This window comes from Macadamia integrifolia, chromosome 7, assembly GCF_013358625.1.
Source record: "Macadamia integrifolia cultivar HAES 741 chromosome 7, SCU_Mint_v3, whole genome shotgun sequence".
NCBI classification, from domain to species: Eukaryota; Viridiplantae; Streptophyta; class Magnoliopsida; order Proteales; family Proteaceae; genus Macadamia; species Macadamia integrifolia.
The window spans coordinates 36678844-36699696 of NC_056563.1; the positions used below are offsets into that span (position 1 = coordinate 36678844).

Here is a 20853-nt window from a genome sequence, read left to right on the forward strand (position 1 = left end):
GCCACGCATGCACTCACAACACTCAATTCATTCTTCAAATCTGCCCTATGAATTGGGTTACAAGCATAATTATAAAAATGAAATTAAAAGCTTCCTAATTGAAGTCTAAGACAGAAATAGAAATAAAATCTTGTAAATATCTAACCCAACCTATATGGAATCAAACTCTACAATTAAAAAAGGAATGCAACTCTAACATAAATAGAAGTATACAAGAAAAATCCAAATAAGCAAGTAAATAAAAAACTAATATCCTTCTAAACAAAGATCCAAATTAGAACCCGGTTCACAATCTGGATTCCTAATCGGGTTTGGATTGATCCAAGGTAGAGCACATGCATCAATTCCCCCAATGTTGACAAAAAATCGACCATGAGTTTTTGTAGAACAGTAGAAATAAAAGCACATGAACGGGACTATCGACTCCTTATCTACACCTTGAAGAAAATCCAAACTATGAAGCTTTGGGGTTGCATCCACGAATAGAAAATCATGGGTAAGAATGAACTCATAATGGGGAACAGTTGCCACTTCACTCGCTTTTGTCATTACTTGATCCACAATCTTCTCATAATCTGTTGCCATTACTAGTTGTTCTTGATGAGGCTGGATCGTTGTTGTCTCTTTTGGATTTGAGCATATTTCAAATTAAAGGAATTGGATAGATGAGAAGGCTTCAAGATGCATACATTGCGATCAACCACATCTTCTTGCTCGTCCAACCACTTTCAACCCACTTTGATAATGTGACTAGAAGAAGTGAAACACCTCACAATAAACACCATCAAAATATGAAGAAATTGAAAATTCATCGAAAACATCAACCTTAGAATTAATGATGACCTAGTTAGCTTCTGATAACATATCCACCACAAACCATGAGACAAAATTGGTGTTTTGCCCTTCATTAACAAAGAAAGTAGGAATTTTTCCATTGGGTAAGAGAACTATGGTCTTGAGCACAAAGGATTCCATGATTGGATCGCTTGGGAACCACCCAATTCACAAATACTCAATTTACAAGGAATGATAGATTTGTAATGGCACTACTGCAATTTATTGGGTTCTCATGACACAAGCAAAGGAAATGTAACGTCTCAGTGTATTAGTGGGAGGGGAAAACTTGGAAGCAAGTTTAAGAAAGGGGTAAATTAGAGAAAAGAGCAGATAAAAGGGGTGAAATCTAGAAAAGGGAAAAAAAGTATGTTCTTTTTCTTTTTGCTAGAGCATCTCAATTTGAATGAAAAGCATTCATTCGATACAGTAGCGTACACTGAACACCAACCCAATCTCGATGAATAAAAGATGGTGCACCATTGCCTATACTATACGAGATCAAGGGCCCACAAAAGGTGACTTCTAAATGAGGCCCAACCCCGCGCACGCCCTAGCAAAGCAATCTCAGAATCGATTGAAATGAGTCCAGCACGTCCAGTGATTACTTACGCAATACACCGCGCAATTATTTGATTAAAACGTTTTCTTTTCATAAAAGAATGTTCTTGAAATTGAAAGAAAACTAGCATTATTGAATGAGACTGGAAGCATACCCAAAGAAAGTTGTCTGAACTATCGAAATGGAATGAAATTGGATTCAACCTATTAATTATATAATGTTGCTTGCAATTGAATGAAACAGGATAAAGCCACAGACACCTTTGATGTTATAATAATAGTGGGTGACTTCCAATGGACTCAACTGGTAGATTAATTAATTTTGAAATAGTCAATCCCCACTCAACTCACTACTAAGACAAAATAACAGACATAACGGAGGGGGTAATAATGGAAATTGGGGAGGCAAAAGAAACTAGTTGTGTAATGTTGTACAAGGGTGGAAGATCGAAGATGTGACCTCTTTGCCTTCTACCTTTGGAAAACCAGAAGAGAGGAAACCAGTGACAAAACAAGGCGGAAGCTTGGGGAACGTCAACGGTCAGCAGCAATAGGTTTCGCACAGGAGTTCTTCCATGAGATAAATCCTAATCAACTTAGGATCTTAGGTCGCAGAAGAAGAGTGGGTTCAACTGCCATCAAACGAACCAACAGGAGCGGCATCTAGTTCGATGGATGGTGGGCTCAAGAGAACCTGTCTGCCAGCAGTGGAGTTGTCTAAAACCAGGTGTGAGACTTCTCTCTCTCTCTCTCTCTGTGCTTCTTCACTTATTTATTATTATTACTATTATTATTATTTTTTTTTTTATCTTTTTTTTTTTTGCTATGGCCAGAACCACAGAAAGGGTAGATCAAGGTAACAGGGGAGGGAAAAGGAGAGTGGTATAGTTGCAGGAGTTGACTCGTGATGATCATGAGGCCATGGTTCAAGATCTCGCTAAGATCTCTAATTTTAGATTAGCGAGACAAGATCACAGGCGAGGTGTAAAAACGACAATATCTCGTCGAGATCTCGCCAAAATCTTGCCAAATCTCATCAGATCTCGCCGCTTTATTTTTTTGAAGAAAAAACTTTAAGGGGCAAGAATTTTAGTGCTTTTACTTGAGGATCTCCATTCCTATCTTATGTCATTTCAAATTTTCAAATGTATGTTAATGTGACTCATCAGTCATCAATGTTAATTGTTAATCAATTAAGTAATTATCTATAATGTCTTTTAAATTCTTAAGATTATGGTGTGTCATGTGTTGGTTGTGGAATAGAGCATACTAGCCTAGGGTTTGAAGAGCCGGAGACTACTGACATACTGTACGAAGTCAAAGTACCATTTTAAGTTCGATTTAAAAAAAAAAACGGATGTTTCCATTGTGTTTAGAAGTCCTAAAAAATGGTAAATACCTAGTTTCAGGGACTACAAAGACCATATGACCACCGAGACCAACCACCGAGTTGACCGCAAAAAAATACATGATCTCGGTGAGAGATCTCTTTTTTGGATTAGCGAGATGGGGGGCGAGAGCGAGATCTTAAACCATGCATGGGGCTGGTTTTTTTCTGTGTAGGTCGACAAGGTGTATAACCACAGGAGAGAAGTGTAAAGAAGGGGGTTTGATTTTGTCGACTCATCTGTCAACAAAATTGATTTTTTTCTTTTACTCGCAGCCCTCATTAGAGGAATAGGATTAAAAGAAAGAGAATGAAAAGGTTAATGGGGAAGGAGATGGATCCTTTGGCTCTAATACCAAATTGGTGGAGGGCTGGTTTAGAAAGAAGGGGAAATCTGAGATGAGACTCAGAGTTGCAGGGGTAAGAAGGAATTGCAGAAGAAAAAGGGGGAAGGGAGCTCACACAAGCACGCCACGCAAGCACTCATAACTCAATATTCATTCTTCAAATCTACCCAATAAATTGACTTACAAGCATATTTATAAAAACGAAATTAAAACCTTCCTAATTGATGTCTAAAACTGAAATAGAAATAAAATCTCCTAAATATCAAACCCAACATATATGGAATCAGACTCTACAATTAAAAACAGAATGGAACTCCAGCCTAAATAAAAGTTTACAAGATAAATCCAAATAAGAAAGTAAATAAAAGACTAATATCCTACTTAACCAAAGACCCAAATTTGGACCCGGTTCACAATCTTAATTCCCAAAGGGTTTGGATCGGTCCAAGCTAGTGCACCTGCATCACCAGTAATATATACACATCAATTTGTGCCAGGACCAATTCGAACCAGATATCTTGGCCTTCAGAAAGGACCAGTTATATATGTGGTTAAATAACAGAAATGCCATAATAAAAAGCTTTGCAATACCAATGCAAGTTCAATCAGTAGCAGCAGTCTTAACATAAAATAGTGGATGAAACATTTTTCATACAGATGATATCCATTTGTAGAACATTAAGGACATTTTACAAAATGCACTTTAGACCCAAGCATAACTTTTAGATGAGTGCAGGTCATGTCTATTGTGGTTAAGTTAGGGAACATTTGGGAAAGATAACACGGGATGTAGCTATATAGTAGGAGGAAGTAAAGAAATTCTGTCATGTGTCAAAGTCAGAACTTGAAAATGATTGATAAAAATAAGGATTTCATAAACAAGAAATCTATGAAAGTGAAGAGATTTACCCCACTTGATTGATTGGACAAAATGTAGGCCTCCCAATTATTGGTTCTTCCTGTTAGAGACATAGAGACAATAAAGTCAGACATCCTCATTAGAGGTAGCCTTGACAGTTCGAAACTTTTATTTGTTAACACAGAAAACTAGGATTAGCGTCAAGAAAGTACCATCTCATTGTAAAGATTATAGCTGGCATTACTATTACAAAATTTCAGACTAAAATTAAGATGTCACGAGTTCAAACTCTCCTTGGGGCCTAACTATCAAATATAAATATATATATATATATATATATTGCCCTTCAATTCCTTTGTGCATCCAGGAAAATCTCATCCCAGAGGAAGAGGTGTGCAGGACAGGAATATCTTACTAGGTGTGCAGATTCTTTGCACATCCAGGGCACGCCTTCAAATTTTTTTACTTTCTTTCTTTACTTTCCTGCCCAGTGCCCTGCAGGTTCTTCATAAATCAATAAAGTTATATATGCAACAACCCCCGCCCCCAAGAAAAAAAAAACTTGTTAAATAGTGCATGAAAATCCATCACAACGGGATAATTTTAACATCCAAACAACTCTTGATTTGCAGTGTAGGTTGTATTACAAAATGGAACACCCAAATAAGAGCTCTTCTGATCCTACAATTTTTCTTTTATCTTTCCCCTACTACTCGAATGTTGTAATGACTATCCAACAAAATATCCCCAAGTACCCATATATGGCTTCTTTATTTTCAAATATCAATACAGCTATGATTTTCTCACGAGATTTATCAGATAAAAAGCAAATTAAAAATACAATTTATTGATTTTCAAAGAACTTTGCTGCAGTTTTTCGTCAAATTCCTCAAACCATTTGTTCACCCAGCTACCTGGGGTATCTTTATAGGAGAAGAAACCTTCGTTAATTCCTATTTGTCCCCTTTTGGTCCTTTGGCATTAGTTAGTTAAATGTCCATAAGTACCGAAAGACTAGCTATGCAGACAGAAACAACAGAGAGAAAAATTAGTCCATAAATAAGTCACTCTTAAGTGCTTACCACGTACTCCTCAATCTCTTGGCCTTCAATCATCACAATATTAGGAAAATTATTGGGAGGTGGGCGAATCAGCCCCTGAGCCTCTACCCATGATATCTTGAGCTCTATTAAGTCCTCATTTTCCATGCGCAGTCGTTTACTCTTTGATCCTAGGGTGCTGCTTTTCCTCTTAGTGGAAAGGGAAGCCTTGGCTCTAGGTACTTCTTTTGCTATGTATCCTGACTTATCAACTTTGGACCAGATGCTGGGATCTGCCGACTTAACCTGGTTGACCAATGAGTAACTAATTTATTACGCATTACCTCTACAAGAAAAAAGAATAGGATGAGTCAATAGAACTTCGATAGGCTGAGTTTTTTCAATATTAACCTCTCCATTTTTTGGGACACTGTTCCCAGACTTAAGTGTTTGCATCTCCTGTCAATAGAAAATAAATATTGTAAACAACAGTTATTTAGTGCACATAAACCAAAATTTTGTTGAACCAAGTTACAACCATAGGCTCCAATAAGATTCCAATTGTAAGGTAACTAAATACAAAAAGCATAAGATCTTGTGTGCATAAATCAGAGATTTAGGCACCAAGTATTTTTTAACAAAAAGGCCACCCTCATGATGTACAAACAATCTTATACAGTTATACCAAGCAAATCATAGTCTTGCCATACATAATACAGAAAATTTTCTTTACTGGGTGTCATCATAAAAACAGGGGCATAGAGGGCAGGCCTCAGCGCAATGGTAACATTGCTCCATTGTGACCTAGTGGTCATGGGTTTGAATCAGGAAACAGCCTTTCAGAAAAAGCAGGGGTAAGGCTGCATACATTACGATCTGCACCAGACCCCACAGTGCTGGGAACCTCGTGCACTAGGTACACTCCTTTATCATAAAGACAGGGCACCCAAATCATTGACATGAGTCACTAAACTTGAGCATCTTAAAATATTTTTCTTACTTGGTAATCCAAATGGTTTTGCACTCCTGAGAAGAAGTGTCGTAATAGAATTGCAAAATTGACTGGTTGGTCAAGAACATTGCATGAAGCCACACAAAAGTTACGATTAAGACACACATCCCATTAAAGGAGCATTTATATTTGCAAAGCACCCCCTACAATCTCCTAGGCTCAACCATAGCATATGTGGAATGAAAACTTCCATACGAGCTCAGGATATTCTCAAATTTTTGCAAGTAATAGCAATGAGATAAACTCATGCTTCATCTGATTATGGTCACCTAAACCTACCACTGAAATGGAAATTTCATACGTACGACAAAGAATAGATTATGTAGTGAAAAAGAAGAAAGTGCATCATTTGCTTTCTCATGTGGGAACCCTTCTAACCAATCCTTTTGCTTTTGGAACATATGACCACAGTGACATGGTTTTGTTTCTAAATCCTACAACATGCAACCTGATTCAGCTGGACTAAAAGGAGTAACATAAGCAACCAGAACATTGTTAACTATAAATACTACCAAGCATTTAAAACCATCAAAGAAAATGCTACAATGAAAAATCTGCATGAATCATCAGTGATGTAAACTTGATTCAGTTAAATATAAGGAGAAACATAAGCAACATTTTAACTACATATATTACTGAGCATGTAAAACCACAAGAATCCTGCCACAGAAGGGAGAAAAAAAAAAGATCAGCATGAACTATCAGTTATGCTCTTCCTCTATTATTTCACACACCCCCCCCCCCAAAAAAAAAAAAAAATTGATGGAATGTCCCTTTTATGAGCCAGACCTGGTCAGATGGTGGAACATTTGAAGCCTTTCTGAATCCCATAACCAGCTTTCCTTCTGGATCAATCCGACTGAATGTTACTGAAGAACAGAGCCAGTTATCAGATCCTATACTATCATTAGCAACCACTATGCTCACACAAAGCAAGGATCAATATGGATACACAAATACATATAAAATTGGAATTTAAAGTTGAAAAGAGAAGGAGAAAAATAGGACTGAACCTCAGTATCACCAGATTTATACCCACAAATAATCAGAAGATAAAATAAGAACAAAATAGAAGGATGAAGATAGTTGGGGTGTTAGACCAGGTAATAACCTTGCAGCCAAAGTTTTGCAAGACCACAGCAAACATTATCACTCACAAATAACAGAAGCAACAAATGTAGACCATAAGTCAATATTGATGTGAAGGAATGTTAAACCACAAGATGCATAAGGCACAAACCTCAAAATGTGAGGCTAAATCCCATCTCTTTAGAAGCAAACTGATACACATTCATCACCGAAATCGGTTATGCGTTGAGCCTTTGATCCCATGTATTGTCTTTATAATAGGCCTAAAATATGGGTATAGGCAAGGGCCGGCATAAGGGATTAGCTAATTAAGCGACTTCACTTCTCTAAATTAATTGTTATTATGTGTCTTAATTTAGGCTAGATTAGGATTCTATAAGCCCAGATTATTTCAGTTTCCTAGTCAGTTTAGATTACCTAATTAATTAAGGATTGGGTTAGGTATTTCCTATTTAGTGTCCAAGTTAGTTTTTGTGTCTTCTACATAAGTTGTAAGGGAGGCTAGCATTGTACACAAAAATTGATTAATGAAAAGCTTTGCTTGCTTCTTCTTCTCCAGAAGACCTCTTGTGTTTGATCAAGGCCTTGTGCTTGATCAAGGAAAAGGGAATGGTGTCTGATCTAATTGACACCTTGCAATGAGAAGCCCAGGTGGATCATCTTCAAGCTATTGTTCTCTAACTGTTGCTGTTTTAATGGTTATTACTCTCATTCTCTGATCACAGAGCCATTAACAAGTAAGTGCTTAAATCTGGAATTTCTGAAACTAGAACACTAGTTTCTAGAAGTTCATATGCAGTACTTTTTTTTTAGATCAAGGAAACCAGCCATCTGATTTGACTGAAATTTGGAGTGAAGCTTAAGAACCCTAACTTAAGGATTCGATTCAATTCTGACCAGCAGCCAATCTGCCCCTACCCTATTAAATCCCTGTTTTCATTCCCTAACCTGAATCTGATTTCTTAACCTATTAAGATACCGTTTATAGGCTATTTCATAGCTGAAACCTGCACTTCACCTTCAACTCTGAACCCTAATATAGTAGTTATCAGTATCAGTTGTTGTATCAGTGGGCTAAATTTAAGATACTTATCGGAGAGTATCATATCATATCGTATCGGAGAAACGCCAAGATATGTTGAAGATCAAGGATTAAAGTATCAGTATCGGTCACCGTATCGGTTGGCAAAATTTAAGATACGTATCGGAGGGATATCGTATCGTATCGGAGACACTTTTAAAAATGAGTTAAATTACTGTTTTACCCCTATTCCTTTTGCTTCTAGGAATCACCCATAGCTTCTGATCTAGCCGTCCGATTGAAGTCATATTTTCAGCAAACCTTCCCATCTGTCATAACCTAGTCTATTCATTATTCCCTATAATCTGAATTATCCTTTTGAGCTAAAGATCTTATCTATTGCCAATTTTTGAGTCTTTCAAATACAATACTACATTAAATTTTATTTAATTATAAAAGAGGAGAAAGCAGGAAGCATTAAAAAAAAATTAAAAAATTAAAAAAAAAATCAAGTATAGAAGTGGAGAGGGGGGTAAGGAATTAAAATGAAACAAGGGGGGGAAAAAAAACCTTTAGTAGGACTGCATGACAACCTGTAGATTGAGAAAAGATAAAGTATTTTTAAAAGCCAAAAACCAAAAGATATTCAGAGATTCAGTCATCTGTTTATATCTGTAAAAGGATCACAGCTTCTAATGAGTCAGATGGTGGCTCAGCACCATCAGAGAATCCATTATACAAGAAATATAATTGAGAGGGTTCTTTTTTACTCTTTTTGTTGAATCCTCAATGGAAGTTGAATGCCATAAAAAATAATAAATGAGGCAACTAAAAGGACATTGGAAAGTGATTACATTTTCAGCCTTAATATTGTGAAGAGGACCCAATTTTCGATTGATGAATGAGGCAGCCACTTGAATAGTAAGGTGTGCACCTCATCCTCTGAAAGGTGATACCCTAAGGCAGCTTCTCTAGCCTAAAGCCCTCAAGGTGTCACCTCACATGCCTCTTGAAAAAAGCCAATAGTATACCACTTCAAGATAGATGAATCCCATTAACCAACCAAAAAAAAAACAGGAAACAAGAATTATGTCTAATTCCAATTGAATTTGATTGATACCTGTGTCACCTGCTTGCAATTGCATTGACTGAATACATGGTGTAACCCCTTCCAAAACATACATCCTGCTGTTATTATTGGGCCAGAAACGGAACTGGAATACCCATTCCTTGCCTCTTGCATCCTGGACTTTTAAAGGTAACCCTTCTGGTTGTGAAATTGAAGGAAAATAAGCCTGTTCCATAGAAATTGCTTATCAATAACTGCTGTTAGATCCAGATCCTAAAGAAACATAATGCATATGATATTCATATAATTTGATGATGTTTAAACATGAAGCATTTATATGAAACAAAGATGAAGCAACGAAAAAGCCCGAAAAGGCCACCGCTGCCCCCTCCCCCCCAATTTTTCCAGAATCCAACATGACAACTACCAGTAGACAGCTGACCTGATCTTCATTCCACATGACATTCCACAGATCTCATTGGACAAAATAAAATATTCAGAAGGTGAAAAAAAGCTAGGAGGTCAAAAAAAATGCACACAGCAACATCAGTACCAGAGCTGATGGGTGCAATATAACATTTTGACAATTCACATTGACTGCTTGCACAAATGTACAAGATTCGCAATGAATGTAAAAGCAGGATACATTTGATAAGATAGCAAAAAATAGTTCAAATAAATAAGTTTTTTTTTTTTTTTCCTGAGCATCAGAAGACCAGTTAAATATATCCAAAGCAAGAGTCCAGGGAATTGTTGAGATGAAAACCATTCACATTTCACATACTGATTTTAACATTTATTGTAGCATTTGTTCCAAACTATAGAAAGCAGTCGCATTCTTAATTTATGATGTGGTGAAAGTAAAGAGCACAATAATGAACATAATTCTATTTTTGCATATAAAATATTGGAAACATTCAAAGGTCAATTTGAAAAAGTACAGGCTCACCTCTGCACATTTTTTTGGAAGCACCAAACGCCCTATTCGCCCTGCATCACTGGCACTTAACATCTTCTCAAACAAAGGAGTGATGACAGAGTTTGAGCTTCAATATGGTCAAGGCATATAAGCTGAATTTTCACACAAACCGAAAAGGTAGGGAGTCTAGGGACAGGATTTCACACCAAGGCATTATAAATCAATTACTTTTTAGCTCATAAATAAAAAACATAACATTACCAGATACAATATTGAATCTGAGATGAAAATCAGAAATGATTTAATCATATAATTATTAATACATAAAAAAGTTACCCAGAAATCCTTCTACATTGAAAGACCACAAAAGAAATAGAGGATACTCTCCGGAGATTTGTTGCAATTCTTGATCAGTTATCCTTGGCCAGTATCGTGGGAGCAAATGATGTCTTCCCCTAGTATCCCCACGAGGTCTTCCATTCCGTACTTGAGTTTCAGCAGTTGATTCCACTCCATTATGTGGACCAGCCAAGAATGGCTTAGTAATAGCAGATGGAGGCGTTTGTCGTTGTGATTGAGGTCCAGAAACCTTGGTAGGACCATTTGTCTCATTAGGTGAAGCATAAGGTACACCAAAGCCAACACGAGAAGATAATGTATCATCCTTTGGAGTAGACTGCACTGACATATTTACACTTGGATGTGCCTCATAGTTTATTCCTGCTGCAGGAGTGTTCCTAGCAGGTTCAGCAAGCAATCCCCTTTTCGTCTCTACTGACTCATTATCTCCTGCAAAGCGGCATGAGTGTTGCAAGCCATCCATGGCTATTTCTTCCCTATGGAATGAATTTAATGCAGGTGCAGTGTTGATACCAGCATGCCCATTTGCAAATCTTTCCGGTGGAAAATTTTTCGGGTTGCTAGATGTTACTCTTTCAGATGGATCTTCACTTTGTTTCATCTTCTCCATGCCCAGGGCAGATGGACGCTCACTAGAAATCAGTTTATCAATTCCATTTGATCTACCAATCTCATATGTCATCCTTGGATGTAATTCAGTCTGAGCTGTAGCAGCATTCCATAGATTGGGTGCTTGATGCCACTGAGTTGCAACTGCACTTGGTCCAGCAAATTGATTCCAGTTTTTAACAGAGAGATCATTAAGTCTCTCAGGTAGAGGTAGATGCAGAAATAAAGGGGAAGGCCATACAGGGTTTGGTGCCTGAGAAAGGGATACACAAAGGTTATAACATAAAATGGATTCTTTTTATGAAACAAGGGACGGTTGCCAATTTTCCGCATCAGGCGGAAGCAACATGAAATAACTTTCACTTTTCAAGCAGGAATTTTACAATAACGAAGAATTTCAAAACGGATGTATGTGTTTGCTATTATATCTACAATGACGATAGATGATTGATCACACATAAAAACAGGTGATTAATTAAATACTAAGCATGATCCAAAATGGGTGAATATTAATAATTCTGGAGAACCTTAGATCACATACAGAATTTCGATACAAAAGAAAATGAATTACATACTGAAAGTACAATGGTAAAAATTTTAAAGCCTAAAAAATGGAAACCGTATCTGGTTAAGAGAATGCAAGATGCATGGTAAAATGAAACTGGTACTGCTTTCAGCAAAGGAATAGTAACAAAAAAGTGAGGAAACAGAGCAAGAAAATATATTACCATTTTTCATTTTTACATCAGAACTGTTCAATGAAGACACCAACAAGTTTCGCTGCAACAAATAAATAAAGGAACTAGTTCCAACTTGTCACCGAACACTTAAAGAAAAGATATATTGACCTAGGACATCATGTCCCTTCCAATCACTTGAAAGTGGTCTTTGAGGATAGATGGAACAGCAAACCTGATTGCCTGATCAATCAACCAAAGGAATAATAGAGGCAAGTCGGTTTTGTTAACAAAAGAATCTCATAACAGTGAAACTCCAAAGCAAATGCTATGGTTTGTAAATCTATACTCAAACCGGCAAGTTCTAAACAAAAGAATGAGGATCCCAAGTTAATACAACCAAACCCAAATGCCGGCAAGCTCTCTCTCTCTCTCTCTGTTTCCAAAAGCTACAAAACTGAAGGCACCCAAGGCTTTCTTTTCTTCTTCTTCTTTTTTGGTTTTTCTTTTTTGGGTTGGGGGGTGGATGTAGCAAAGCCCATCGAAGAAAAAAATTCTAATATTGCATATAGGAAAGGCATAGTGATGTGGTTCACAATTCTAGTAAGGATTCTAGAAGCAAATTAATTTCTGGAACCACACTTGAAAGGATAAGAACAAAAGAAATCGATAGAATAAGAAATAAAGTGTTTTAGGAGATTTTCTATATTTCACAGAAGAAAATCGCAGATGTCCCTAGTTTTCTGGTCGAGTATCGCTGAAATTATGGGCTTTCTGATTATGTATGAATCTTGGAAATAAAAAGGCAGAATATAGATGAAACGCAAAGATGCAATCTGGAGTTTGAAAAACCCTTGCTCAGATCATTTATGGGCCCACCAAATCAACAGAAGACCAAGTATTACAGGGGAATGGCAACTTTGTAAATAACCAGAATTTTAACGGGGTTGTTTGGTTGACTAAGATGGCTAGGGACTACGGATATAAAAAAAATTGTATCTAAAGAATAAGGGTAGACTAGGCATTAATAATAAACAAAGGACAAAGCAGAATTAAAACAAGAAAAAAGGGTATTTAGGAAAACGAGAAAGATGGAGACAAATAAAAGAGCAACAGATGGATGTCTTCTTCAACCTTCGACAAAGGCAGCAAACCAGCGGAAAGAAGAGCAGCAATCCTCTATGAGACATCATCATCTATATCACCTTATTTATTTATAGTTGACAGTTTGACAAAAACACCTAAAATGATCACTTTGTGATACCTCTCTCTCTATTCTCAATCTTCACAACATATATTCCATCTTTTATTATACTTATCTTAAAACCTCTTGATTCCAAGGTTAATGTCCACAATTCTAACTTGACGTTAATCCCAGCTTTTGTCTCATCCACCAAAACAATATCATCAACAAAGAACATACCCCATGGACCTCATCTTGAATGTTCCAGGTTATATCATCCATGATAAGCGCAAACTAGTAAGTGCTTAAAGCTGATCCTTGATGTAGCCCAATTAATATTGGGAATTCACTTCCTTGCCCTTCTACAGTTCTCACACTAGTCACCACATCCTCATACATATATTTAACTATATATACATATTTACTCGATACCCTTCTCTTCTCTAGTACATGCCAAATTAGCTCTCTAGGGACTCTTTCATAGGCTTTTTCTAGGTCAATAAAGACTATAGAGAGATCCTTCTTGCAAACTCTAAATCTTTCCATGAACCTCCTAATTAAGTAAATCAACCAGTAGAATTGAACTAATTCCAATAATATAGTAGGTAGTTTCAGAGGAGCACTAGTGCCTACCTGGACTGAAAGTAGCAGATCTAGAATAGGAACAATCGACCAGAAAGTTCAGAAACTGAAAACAGAATCTCAAAAAGCTTAATTTCAGAAGCTATATATGAAATTAGAGCACAAACAAGTAATGTCTTGTATGATATACAACCAATCTGATGCGGAACCTGGGTCAACATACCCTATTGAGCTCTCTATGGGCCCACCCGGATACTACACAACTCAAATAACAAGTAGATGGCAGTTCTGTAAATTAATGAAGTTCAAAACTAACAAGAGAAGGGACAAATTATGGGATCAAAGGCCCAACAAGCATGGAACCCAACCCTAGGCTTATTCCTCGTAAAACAAACCTATTTTGGTGATTAATCAGTATCAAAGAATCAACCAAAAGACCAGCCCTTGATACTGACTGGTGGAAAGAACCAAATCAGTTTTGCAACTTGAGTTTATTCTCTCTACTGACAGATTTCTATGCCCCCAAAACCTACAAGCTATGACGTTTCAAGCATTAGAAGTGGTTCCCTGATTTATAGACTGATACAGGTGAAAGAGATGGAGTTCCAGCAAACCCTTTACAGAACAACAGAATTGTATCACAAAGAAAACGAAGACAGCCTGTGGAAATAAGGAAGGAGAAAAGAAAGAGAATCTTGCATGGATGAGAGAGAGAGAGAGAGAGAGAGAGATGGGGAGAAGAAGGCCACCGGATCGCACCACACTCACAACCGTGAGATTCCAACTCAATTTCTCATTCTATTCAATTTTCTCCAATGAATTTGGTTAAAACTTAAAGTATATTTATAAAAACGAAATTAAAAGTTTCTTAATTGTAACCTAATGTAGAAATAAAAGTAAATCTAACTCATCTCCTAATTATCTAACCCAATCTAAATGGAATCAAACTCTAAATTTAAAAATGGAATGGAACTCTATCCTAAGTAAAAGATTACAAGATAAATCCAAATAAGTAAATAAATAAACTACTAATATCCTACTAGACCCAAATTCCCAATCAGGTCCAGTTCTTGGTCGGAGCTCTCAAACAAGTTTGGCCTGGTCCAAGGAAAGGCTCATGCATCACAGTAACAGAACTGAAACTAACTGAAAACAGAGGATCCACAGGGAGTTTGAGGATAGATTATATTTGAACTCAGAGCTTGACGAAAAATATAGATACTACACAGGACAGGAATCCTCCAAGCACACTACTGAATCCAAAGTAGCCAAAGTTTCAGAAAACCAAAAGCTATATTTCATAAATTGACTCCCTAATATTTCTAAACCGATTTGGAATTCAAACTACTACTTAGAGTAGTAAAAAATAAGTATTAAATGCTCCTACTGAAACTAGGACTCTCAAAACAGAACAGAACTTAAGATAAATATGGACTCAAATTCCTAACTTCTAAGATTCTAATCTAATCCTACTTGACAAATCTCATAGTCCTAGCTTCTACCCATATTAGGCATTCAGGCCAATTAAATGGTCCATTACAATGAAAACCCCATTGGATTAAAGGTCCAACCTGTATAGAACCCAACCGAAGGCTATTTCCTCTAAAATAAGCCCCCTTCTGTAATTTCTCTGCATCACCACCTCTTATTTTTATGGTTCTTATCCACTTTATATGGCCATCCCGTGTTCCTATATTTTTTTTTGACCCAGAAATAGCCCTCTTGTTTATCTATACCTCTCTGCACCTCTAGTATACCATCCTTTTCTATAAAAATCTCTTTTTCCTAATTAAAAATAACAGAAAAGCTATGCAGATTGTTTCACTTTTTTTCTCGTCTTTTCCCTCTTTCCTTCTGCTTTTCCTTATGCATGAAATCCAGTTTTGGGTTATTGATGTGGAACCGGGGTTTAAAAAACCCTGTTCAGTTCGCTTAATGGGCCCACCCAAATAAGAGAACTCAATAATCAAGATGCAATGGCAGTATTGTAAATAAACTGAAGTTATAAAGAGAGTGGCAGAGTTGTAAATAACCAGATTAATTAATGAGATACTTGGGAGATGGAACCTAAAGGGAATTAGTAATTATTTGATGGGAATAAACTAAGAAGCAAAATAGGAATACGGGATATGAGAGAACTTGAGACAGCGAGAAGGGTATAACAGGAAATCAGAATAAAAGAAAAATAAACAGCGAACTCATGATCCTTCTTCAACCTTGCATCAGAACCAGAAAAGGGACGGAACTCCAAATCGGATTCATGTCTGATTCCTCCTTCACCACTAGTCTACTCCACATGAATTTCCAGGAGTAGGAAGCTACTCCAAAACCATTCTACTCTCAAGCCCTAGCACCTCCAACAGTCATCAACCAAGAGAGATATAACCTTCCGAATTCAGATCTGGGCATAGCTTGAGGGAACCTGAGTTGCAGGTTTGAGCTCTCACAGTGTAAACATCATCAAGCACTCATACCTTGGGTATTAGGTTGCCTACAAGTAATGAAGTAACCCAATAACTTTCAGCCCAAACCAATGAAACACCAATGAGTTTGAACTCACTGTCCAAGGCTGCAGGTACCACCCAGAAACAGGAAATGGGAAGACAAACCAGAAAAGGAGGAGGAGGAGAAGAAGAAGAATCATAAGTAGAAAAGAGGGTAGGGGAATAGCAACACTCTACAGCCACAAAGATTCCCAATATTTACTCCATTCAAACTTCATATTCTAAATCTCAATTGCTCCATCGATTACATGTCTAATATAAAGGAAAATCAAAACAATTAATAGAAACTACTTGAAATGAAACTACTCTAAAAATAGAAACTAGCAAATTCCAAAAGAAACTACTTCTAAAACAAAAGAGAATCAAATATATTAAGATTGCTTCCTTAATTATCAACTACCAAGACCAGAATATCGGTTTGGGTTGGTTGTGTCTTGGCTTAGACCTACATAGTGGATCAGTTCAATCCAGCCAAGCCAAGGCATCTGCATTAGTTACCATGTCTACTGTCCAGTTTAAATTTGCATCTAGGAAGTTGCATGCTTATGAATCATTTCAGTGGGTTCTTCAGGGAAAGTAGAAGAAGACAATGCATACATTATTAGAATTTGATGAGCCATGTTTAGGTGGATCTAGATATTCCTAGACTCAGTTTGTTCAATCATTTTATGGCCCCAAAGCAAGAAGAGCTGTTAGAATTTGCAAGGCAAAAGCTCATATGGTAATAAGTTTCACATAAAGATGGTCAAAATGGAAGCAACTCATGCATCAATAATGATACTCTTGGATGAAAATCTCATTAAAAATTAAAAATAAAATGTCAAGCAGAGTAACAAAATCTACCTTCTCACAGTAACTAAATTAAAACTTAGAGGTAGCATAACATAGAACAGACAAGAAACAAAATAACGAATTCTCACCACATGGGGTATCACACACACACACAAAGAGAGTTCTCACCACAACGAAGTTTTTATTAGCACATGCCATGCACTCAACTCCTCCAGCATCCAATAGTACAACTGCATGGAATGAAACAATACATCCACAGTGCACCCGCTGCAGGAGAGCATTCCCATTAGAAGATTAAACAAAAACAGTCATGACATCCTCAAGAAAGAAAATAATGTAAGTTGCGAGATGTAACTAAGCATTTAGGGTCAACCGTTCAAAGCAATCATATGCATCTACCAAAGGCCTGACAGAAAATTTTGAAAACTAGATGTTGAATTTTCAACTCACCTTCCCACAAGATTCACAGTTCCTCCAACCAGCAGCATCTGAGTGAAAAGTTTCACAATATCTCCCCTCCTCATATGCAGAACTAGTCACATAATACTTATAATGTCACATATGAAGAATCTACATATAAAAGAATCAATGTATTTCTTTCTCCTGACACCATCAATTAAGCATTTCAACATGTACAGAGCAGCCACAACAATTAATCCCTTCTCTTTTTTTTTCTTTTTTCCCTTAATACATTCAATTAAGCATTTCAACATGCAGTCTCGATTATGCTTTAAGAAAGAAAACTTGAACCTTTTGACCTGCAGAACCACCCAAGAAGATGTATAATGACTGCAAATCTAAGTTACCAGGACACTTCAATGGCCAAACATTAATCATAGTAGGGTCTAGCGGGCAAACAGATTACTCGAAAGATTGATCGCATGGTTCTAAAGAACTCGCCTTTCTCAAGGGGAAAAAAAAAAGAACAAGAAAATATCCTGTAGTGGATGCAATAGTCAGAAAATAACCATTGTAGATCAAAACAAACACCAGAAATTGAAGCACCTCCCCTTCCACACGTCAACTCATTAAAAACAACAGACTTAAAGCAAGTCCATACAGGAACGAAGCTCATAGTCTTTCAATAAAGCTTAAGCTAACAAAAAATTCAATCAATGAAAGCAGAAGCTTAGACATCAACGAAACCTCTTAATCACATAAATTAAACCTGGAACACATTAAAAACCCATGGAAACCGATCCACCAATTCCAAGTCACTTAAAATTAGAACAGAACAGAAGTACAACAACGGAAACGGAAGAAAAGATGAGAACTCGTTCCAAAAGGAGGGAGTAAAACTACGAAAGAAAAAAAAAAAGATATTGCTTACGCGCATCGATCGCAGAGTTCAGTAAACTCTCCAGTTCGTAAGCGCCATCCTTTCCGTAACCGCTCCGGTTTCGCTTCTTTACAGTCCGGATTAAAGCAACCGCTACTCGCAGAAGACGACGACATCATCGAAGCTCTCAAAAAAAAAAATTAATGGAGAAAGAAAAGCAAAAAAGAAGGAACAATGCGAAGAATAAAAACCCTAGAGAAGTACTAGAAAAGGAGAGGATGAGCAGATGGTGATGCCATGATCACTAATCATAGTGAGATTAGAGTTTCGCGAGAGAGAGAGAGAGGGGGTTTTGCCGTTTCGCAAATAGAAAGAGAGGGCAAAACGAGAAAAATGGGAAAAAAGGAGTCGTTTAAAACACGATGACGAGGCGTGCCTTATTTCTCTCTTTTTTCTCTCTCTTTGTGTGCTTAACTTTAATTGCTTTTGCTTTGGTTTTCGGTCTCGTTTCTCGAAGTTCTATCCTTCGCTTTTTGTCGTTCTTTCTCTTCACGTCGACGTCGTTTTCAACAAAATATATGAAATTCCGTTTTTATCGCTTCGCTTTCCCACTAATCTTTCTATAGAGATTTATTAATATGAAACGGCAATAATTAAAAATAATTAAGAGAGATAAAACCATGCATGACCCTCGAGCAAGCGAGCGAGCGATCGTCATGCCAGCACGTAAAAGTCGTAAAAACCAGTTTCTCACTCACACTGCCCACGCGCCACACCCACGCACGGAAAAGCGCACGCTTTTCGCCGCTTACTCCTTAGCAGTAATCGTCTCCAGTTACTTGAAAGTACGGTTTGAACTGGAGATGAGCCGCACCCCTACTGTTGGGGTAGTTTTTTTTTTGGGTAGAACTACTGTTGGGGTAGTTGGGGACAGAAAAACTGGTAAGTGAGTGATTGATGAAAAAGCAGCGTGAGACTATGGTATGACTGGTGGGACCCATGGGTGGTTTCACAAATTTCACTGGATCATCAGCATCGGATGGTCTGGATCATATTTGGATATATTTTTTTACCAAAAGAAAATTAAAGAGGCAGAAGAACGTTTCCTGGCCGTGTTGCCCCTACTTCAACACGAGGCCAATGAATGAATGAGGGGCGCACGTGAACCTTGATAGCGGATGGGTTTTTTGGGTTTCACATGAGTGGGGAGTCATTTTGTCACCCATCATGTCCAGCATGGGGTCACAGAGACTAAGAAGCATTTATTTCCTCGATACATAGAAACTCTAACCTTCTAAATAGTGAATGGCGTGCTTATATGGATAACTTGGGTTAAGGGAGTAGCCAAATCTACCAAAAATAAAAGGTCAAAGAGTAGCAAAATTAGGGTTTTCAGATTCGCGATGTGAACAGGAGTTATAGAAAATGGACGCGGATCCTCTCCAGTGCATTTAGTGCACATTGGATAGCTGACAACACCCTTGCATGCACCCATGATTGTCAAATACACGCGGATCCTCTCCAATGCGCCTAGTGCACATTGGATAGCTGGCAACACCCTTGCATGCACCCATGATTGTCAAATACACGCGGATCCTCTCCATTGGGCCTAGTGCACATTGGATAGCTGGCAACACCCTTGCATGCACCCCTGTTTGTCAAATGTACACGCGGGTCCTCTCGAGTGCACCTAGTGCACATTAGATAGCTGGCAACACCCTTACATGCACCCATGATTTTCAGATGTACATGTGGATCCTCTCCAATGTGCCTAGTGCACATTGGATAACTAGCAACACCTTTGCATGCACCCCTGATTGTTAGATGTACACATATGGATCCTCTCAATGCGCCTAGTGTATATTGGATAGCTAGCGATACCTTTGCATGCACCCCTGATTGTCAGATGCACACGCAGATCCTCTCCAGTGCTCCTGGTGCACATTAGATAGTTGGCAACACCATTGCATGCACCCTTGATTGTCAGATGTACACGCAGATCCTCTCAGTGCGCCTAATGCACATTTGATAGTTGGCAACACACTTGCAAGCACCCTAATTGTCAAATGTACACGTGGATCCTCTCAGTGCGCCCAATGCACATTAGATAGATGGCAAAACCATTGCATGCACCCCTGACTGTTAGATGTATACTAGGCACACTGGCACACTTGAGAAGATCTAGTTAAAATGAAAATATCTTTCTTAAAATCAAATATGGAGGTTATTTGATGTGATTTATTTTCTTTCTTAGTTAATATATTTTCTTTTGGGAGAAAATAACCATGCCCACTTGCATGGATTTACACCCAGACATAGACAAGTGCAAAAAGATCATGCTACCCCCACCATCCCACTGCCTATGGCCGCACAAGCAAACATGGTTTTCTTGCCCTTTCCTTTATACCATGTTAAATCAAACATGGAAGTTGCTTACACGAATAATGTTTTAAAGTCTTATCGCATATACTTGCAGAACTGGTGCTCACCAATAGGCGATGTTTGGATGCCAAGAAAAAAAAAATTTTGAAGAGAAAGATCGACACAAAAAAATTATAGAATAATTATCATTTTTGTCTTATATTTTTCTTTTCTTGCCATCCAAACATAGCTTGAATGGCAATAGATGGGACAAATGTTGAGCATTATATATATATATATATATATACGGGTAAAAGAGAGGGCAACATAACTGATCTTTTATGTGCTTGGTAAAAGAACCGCATGTA

At 37.6% G+C, this 20853-nt stretch overlaps 1 protein-coding gene across 1 annotated transcript in view; it reads right to left on the minus strand.

The window, feature by feature from the left end:
- The window catches only part of LOC122083128 (B3 domain-containing protein Os07g0563300-like), a 35418-nt gene extending 16886 nt beyond the window's left edge, over nucleotides 1-18532 (minus strand). Inside the window, exons 1-10 of the mRNA XM_042650827.1 lie at nucleotides 18176-18532; nucleotides 17296-17377; nucleotides 17014-17112; nucleotides 10522-11360; nucleotides 10169-10265; nucleotides 9271-9445; nucleotides 6830-6909; nucleotides 5440-5487; nucleotides 5071-5334; nucleotides 4039-4088 (exon numbers count right to left, since the gene is read on the minus strand). Coding sequence (XP_042506761.1) covers nucleotides 4039-4088; nucleotides 5071-5334; nucleotides 5440-5487; nucleotides 6830-6909; nucleotides 9271-9445; nucleotides 10169-10265; nucleotides 10522-11360; nucleotides 17014-17112; nucleotides 17296-17377; nucleotides 18176-18303 — 1862 coding nt within the window. The 5' untranslated portion in view covers nucleotides 18304-18532. The remainder of the gene's footprint in view (nucleotides 1-4038; nucleotides 4089-5070; nucleotides 5335-5439; nucleotides 5488-6829; nucleotides 6910-9270; nucleotides 9446-10168; nucleotides 10266-10521; nucleotides 11361-17013; nucleotides 17113-17295; nucleotides 17378-18175) is intronic.
- Nucleotides 18533-20853: the final 2321 nt, after the last annotated feature.